We start from the raw sequence: 6,055 nt of genomic DNA, 5'->3' as shown, positions 1-6,055 counted from the left end.
CCTGCGTTCTCAAACTTTTTTGTTGAAGTCCTGCTAGATGGAGGGTTGTTGATTTGTGTATGCGTATATAATACAGTAGAGTGTAGTGTAGTGTAGTGTAGTACATAGCCATGAACTGCTCTTCTGGCAGAGCACGTCCACTTTCCATTCATCCTCTGCAACCTTCCAGGACTCATTAAAGCCATGTCTAGTGGGAAAGTCATGTCGTCCAGTGAGTAAGTCATGTCTAGTGGGAAAGTCATGTCGTCCAGTGAGTAAGTCATGTCTAGTGGGAAAGTCATGTCTAGTGGGAAAGTCATGTCTAGTGGGAAAGTCATGTCTAGTGGGAAAGTCATGTCTAGTGGGAAAGTCATGTCGTCCAGTGAGTAAGCCATGTCTAGTGGGAAAGTCATGTCGTCCAGTGAGTAAGCCATGTCTAGTGGGAAAGTCATGTCGTCCAGTGAGTAAGTCATGTCTAGTGGGAAAGTCATGTCGTCCAGTGAGTAAGCCATGTCTAGTGGGAAAGTCATGTCGTCCAGTGAGTAAGTCATGTCTAGTGGGAAAGTCATGTTGTCCAGTGAGTAAGCCATGTCTAGTGGGAAAGTCATGTCTAGTGGGAAAGTCATGTCGTCCAGTGAGTAAGCCATGTCTAGTGGGAAAGTCATGTCTAGTGGGAAAGTCATGTCGTCCAGTGAGTAAGCCATGTCTAGTGGGAAAGTCATGTCGTCCAGTGAGTAAGCCATGTCTAGTGGGAAAGTCATGTCGTCCAGTGAGTAAGCCATGTCTAGTGGGAAAGTCATGTCGTCCAGTGAGTAAGCCATGTCTAGTGGGAAAGTCATGTCGTCCAGTGAGTAAGTCATGTCTAGTGGGAAAGTCATGTCGTCCAGTGAGTAAGTCATGTCGTCCAGTATAACTTTAGACCGTCCCCTCGCCCATACCCGGGCTCAAACCAGGGACCCTCTGCACACATCAACAACAGTCACCCACGAAGCATCGTTACCCATCGCTCCACAAAAGCCGCGGCCCTTGCAGAGCAAGGGGAACTACTACTTCAAGGTCTCAGAGCAAGTGACGTCACTGATTGAAATGCTATTTAGCGCGCACCGCTAACTAAGCTAGCCGTTTCACATCCGTTACACATACACAACAAAAGCCTGCATACACAACAAAAGCCTGCATACACAACAAAAGCCTGCAAAAGCCTGCATACACAACAAAAGCCTGCAAAAGCCTGCATACACAACAAAAGCCTGCATACACAACAAAAGCCTGCATACACAACAAAAGCCTGCATACACAACAAAAGCCTGCAAATGCCTGCATACACAACAAAGCCTGCAAAAGCCTGCATACACAACAAAGGCCTGCAAAAGCCTGCATACACAACAAAGGCCTGCATACACAACAAAGGCCTGCATACACCGTCCAAGAGGACGGTTGTCCACCTCCGATGTAAAAAGATACCAACAGTAGTTCTAAAGGAGGAGGGTTGTCCATCTCTGGTGTAAAAGGATACAAACCAACGTTCCTCTTCTTCACTTGGAGTTAGTGTGCTCATTTTTAGATATTTGCACTATGAGAAGCAATGTAAACCCTGTCTGAGACACGTATGGAATAGAACATACCTTTGCATGAAATGCAGGCGTCTTTAAGATGCTGTATCTGTCAACAAGGCAGTCAGTCTCTCCTCAGTGCTTCTGAGAAATTATACTTATATAGAGTACCTGTCACACAAAAACAGACTCACACACTCTCCCCCACACAGGCAGGAAACACCATATAGCTTTTGAGAATTGTTTGTTCATACTTCTTTCATACTGAGCTGATACTGAGAAAGGGTATGTGTTCGTGTGTGCTTGCTTGCGTATTAGTACCGAAAGACCCTTAATTCTCATGATCATCTTTCCCCTCTATTCAGGAACCAATAGCCAATATACCACTAATCAATTGATTGAGCAATCAGTTGATCAATCAACCAATCAATGAATCAACTATCAGGGAATAAGGAAAACAGAACTAAGGCAAACCTTGAGGCCCCTAGTGTAAAATTCTAAGCCAATCAAGGACGGCAGAGGCGGGCCCCACCTGCAATGAGAATCAGCTGGTGATGGGTGACATGCCTTTGGGCCAATCAGGGCGGGACGCTTTGTGAAGAGATGTCCAGAATTCACTTAATTGAAGTAAGTGTATTGACAGGTACCACTTGTAGACTTATTTCTCGCTTGGTCTCGACCCAGTTCTTATTGTCCTTTCTGATTTCCCTCTTATTGGAGACAAAATGTCTCAGATATTTTATCATTTGTTGTAACATATTGTTTAATTTTGCTGCACAAAACAAGACAGGACAGTAAATGTCCCCCCACCAGTTGGTAGTTTCCAGCATCAGTTTATTGGACAATTCAACTTGTGTCATGTTGTATTACATCTTAATCAGTGGCCCATGTAATGTTGTATCTTCAGACTGTCTAAATGTAGTACAGTGAAAACTAAAAGGACAAGACATACTGCTGTCAAGCTCAATGATTTTCTTTATTCATTTTGCCACAAGCTGCAGAAGGTATATAAGTGCATTAAAGTCTCCTATGGAGTCTGATACACTATAATACAAACATCTTAATAATCACTGTTTCTGGAAGTCAGGATGAGGTCTTTATGTAACATCCACCAATAAACCAACTAACTTATTACAATGAAAGCTTTAGACACTGAAGACACGTTGTTTGGCTTCATTTACTTTTAGAAAGATAAGCAGCATAGCTGTTAGTTTTAAATCGTCTTTAGGGACAATGACTCAAGATCAACACAGATTTTCTTAATTAATTGTTGTCTTGTTAAAAATGTTGCAATTCAGGTTACTCAGTGTTTTGATACTCTTTAGTTTGTACACAACATTGCACCAAAGGTTTTCATCATTTTCTTTCTTCAGCACAGCAGTAACTTTGAACACTTCATACGGTGGAATCAACACCTCCTTTTCATAATTCCCCATCTCTGGGTAGGACTTCAGGTCAGCGCCAAAACATGTCTTTATCTCAAAGCAGGACTTCTCTCCAAAATGTGTCAAGTTCTTTAGGAAAGAACTGGAGGCAAAGAGGCCGAATCTGATTTCCTTGTTCACTTCACCTGAAAACTCCATGTTGGTTCTCCGGTATGTGGTGTGGCAGGTATTTTGTTTTAGTTTCAGGATGCGAATGGCGTCAGTCAGCAGGAAATGCAGGGAGTGGAACTGGAAGGAGGTGGTGTACTCTGTTCTACTGGTCCGGACTGCTTTGTTGAACACTGGGTATATCTTATGTTGACCTCCTGTGTAAGCACAGATAGCTCTAATGTGATTGTAACTAAGTTTGTGTAGTTTATTGTTGACTGAATTGGTCTTATTTGAGGCACATCTTATTGCTTTCGTCCAGGCTTGTTCGAAGATCCCTCCTGTATTGGTTTCAATATGAAGATATTCCTTCACCTTTTTGCCCATTTCTTTTATGCATCCTTCATACATGTCGTCAACAGAGTTACGGACCATGCCTAAGGTTATGGAGGAACTGAGACCAGGCTGACGGAGATGAACCTTCAAAGAAAACGGAGGGGAAAAACAGGCAATGAGTGTAAAAACAGAGGAATATTTTGTAAATATTTAAATTAATTTAAATTATCATTCTCTTTCTGCTCTCTTTCTAAAATTAATGAATTCAAATTCAATATGTTTTAATGGCGGGAATTATGAGGCAAATGTTGCCAAAGCAAAGTGATACACACAATTATGAAAAGAACAGGTACACAATAAAAGTAGTAGCTATAATACTATACACAATACCAGTCAAATGTTTGGACACACCTACTCATTCAAGGTTTTTTCTGTATTTGTACTATTTTCTACATTGTAGAATTGTAGTGAAGACATCCAAACTATGAAATAGCACATATGGAATCATGTAGTAAACAAAAGTGTTAAACAAATGAAAATATATTTGAGATTTTTCAAACTTGCCACACTATGCCTTGATTACAGCTTTATACACTATTTTGGCATTCTCTCAACCAGCTTCATGAGATAGTCATCTGGAAAGCATTGTTGTGTTCGTTTCATGTTAATTAATTCTGTGTTCCCGGTCCAAAATGACTGCCCATTATAGCTTATTATACATCCATAATTATACATACAGTGGGGAGAACAAGTATTTGATACACTGCCGATTTTGCAGGTTTTCCTACTTACAAAGCATGTAGAGGTCTGTAATTTTTATCATAGGTACACTTCAACTGTGAGAGACTGAATCTAAAAAATCCAGAAAATCACATTGTATGATTTTTAAGTAATTAATTAATTAACGAGTTCAAACAGGTGCAGTTAATGCAGGTAATGAGTGGAGAACAGCAGGGATTCTTTAAGAAAAACTAACAGGTCTGTGAGAGCCGGAATTCTTACTGGTTGGTAGGTGATCAAATACTTATGTCATGCAATAAAATGCAAATGAATTATTTAAAAATCATACAATGTGATTTTCTGGATTTTTGTTTAGAGACCCACCCCACAGTTGGACTTTGTTTCATTTAGGGGAGCTCATGTCTCACTCTTGTTGCTGAGCAAACCCCCACCTGTAATTTGCACTATGAATGTAACCAAAGAAGCTGTGTGAAATTAAAGAGTAACCAATCATTTGAAGCCATCAAGCCTCACTCTATCATTCATTTACATTTTCTTTTAATAATAAAACCAGCAAGGAAGCTCCTTAGTTATGACTTGTTTATTCAATGTCAGACTGATAAACTATATGCAAAGCTGTCATCAAGGCAAAGGGTGGCCAATACATTTTGATTTGTTTAACACTTTTTGGGTTACTACATGATTCCATACGTGTTATTTCGTAGTTTTGATGTCTTCACTATTATTCTACACTGTAGTAAATAGTAAATATAAAGAAACTCTTGAATGTGTAGGTGTGTCCAAACTTTTGACTGGTACTGTACACACACACACACACACACACACACACACACACATATATATATATATAAAATAGATCAAATAAACAAATAATTATATATTACAAAAATGTAATAGAAAAAGAAAATACTTTAACACCTCTCTCTCTCTCTCTCTCAATTCAATTTCATTTTCACTTTAAGGGCTTTATTGGCATGGAAACATATGTTAACATTGCCAAAGCAAGTGAAGTAGATAATAAACGAAAGTTAAATAAACAATAAAAATGAACAGTAAACATTATATATAAATTTCAAATGTCATTATGTGCAAATATTTCTCTCTCTCTCTCAAAATAGTGTAGTATCTTACCATCTTGGAGTCCACACCCAAAGTCCAAGCCTGGAAGAAATACATCACAGCAAAGGTTAGGATCTTGTGTCTTGCCATGATGTCAACATATATTGGTCCAATGGCAAAATGTATTGGAGATCAGCTATCAGAGAGCCTTGTTATACCACTGCTCTTGAGGTTACTTTCACAGTCCCTCCTCTCTTACTAGGAATAGGCACATGCAGTCACAAGTACCCATCAAACCACAAACACCATTACACAGCGCGCACACACACACACAGACACACAGACACGCGTAGCCAAGCGGTTAAGAGCGTTGGTCCAGTAATCAAAAAGTTGCTGGTTTGAATCCAATAGCTGGCAAGGTGAAAAACTCTTCCATTCTCCCCGGCTGCCGATGACGTCGATTAAGGTAGCCCCCTGCACATCTCTGATTCAGAAGGGTTGGGTTAAAATGTGGAAGATACATTTCGGTTGTATGCATTCAGTTGTGCAACTGACAAGGTATCCCCTTTCCCTTCACATACTCAAACACATACAGTGTGGTGCCTAGTTTGTACTAAATCCTGCAGTACCTCCGGCACTCCTGGAACAAGGTTTCCTACCCCTGGCCTAGTCTAAGCTTTGTCTGCCAATCATTCCGTTGAGTTAAATACTGCCATCTTCTGCCCAGAATGCATCACATCTAGACTGAAGGCCTCTGGGTACATTGGCGTGTGTTTGGATTCAGTGCTCTCTCATGCCAGTGTCCAGGGTATGATTTAGACAGTTTCCCAATATTCTAATACTGCTGGTTATGAT

General features: G+C 40.3%; 1 protein-coding gene across 1 annotated transcript; it reads right to left on the bottom strand.

Annotated features, from left to right (window-relative positions):
- Window positions 1-2,489: 2,489 nt before the first annotated feature.
- LOC115127326 (erythroblast NAD(P)(+)--arginine ADP-ribosyltransferase-like) lies at window positions 2,490-5,438 on the bottom strand. Its single transcript, XM_029656942.2, has 2 exons — window positions 5,273-5,438; window positions 2,490-3,544 (listed from the first exon to the last, which is right to left on the bottom strand). Exons 1-2 carry the CDS (start codon window positions 5,348-5,350, stop codon window positions 2,792-2,794), a joined length of 831 nt encoding a protein of 276 aa, XP_029512802.1. The 5' UTR covers window positions 5,351-5,438; the 3' UTR covers window positions 2,490-2,791.
- Window positions 5,439-6,055: the final 617 nt, after the last annotated feature.

Source organism: Oncorhynchus nerka, linkage group LG18, assembly GCF_034236695.1.
Source record: "Oncorhynchus nerka isolate Pitt River linkage group LG18, Oner_Uvic_2.0, whole genome shotgun sequence".
NCBI lineage: Eukaryota > Metazoa > Chordata > Actinopteri > Salmoniformes > Salmonidae > Oncorhynchus > Oncorhynchus nerka.
The sequence above is the reverse complement of the archived record's forward strand: the minus strand, read 5'-3'. Positions and strand labels throughout refer to the sequence as shown.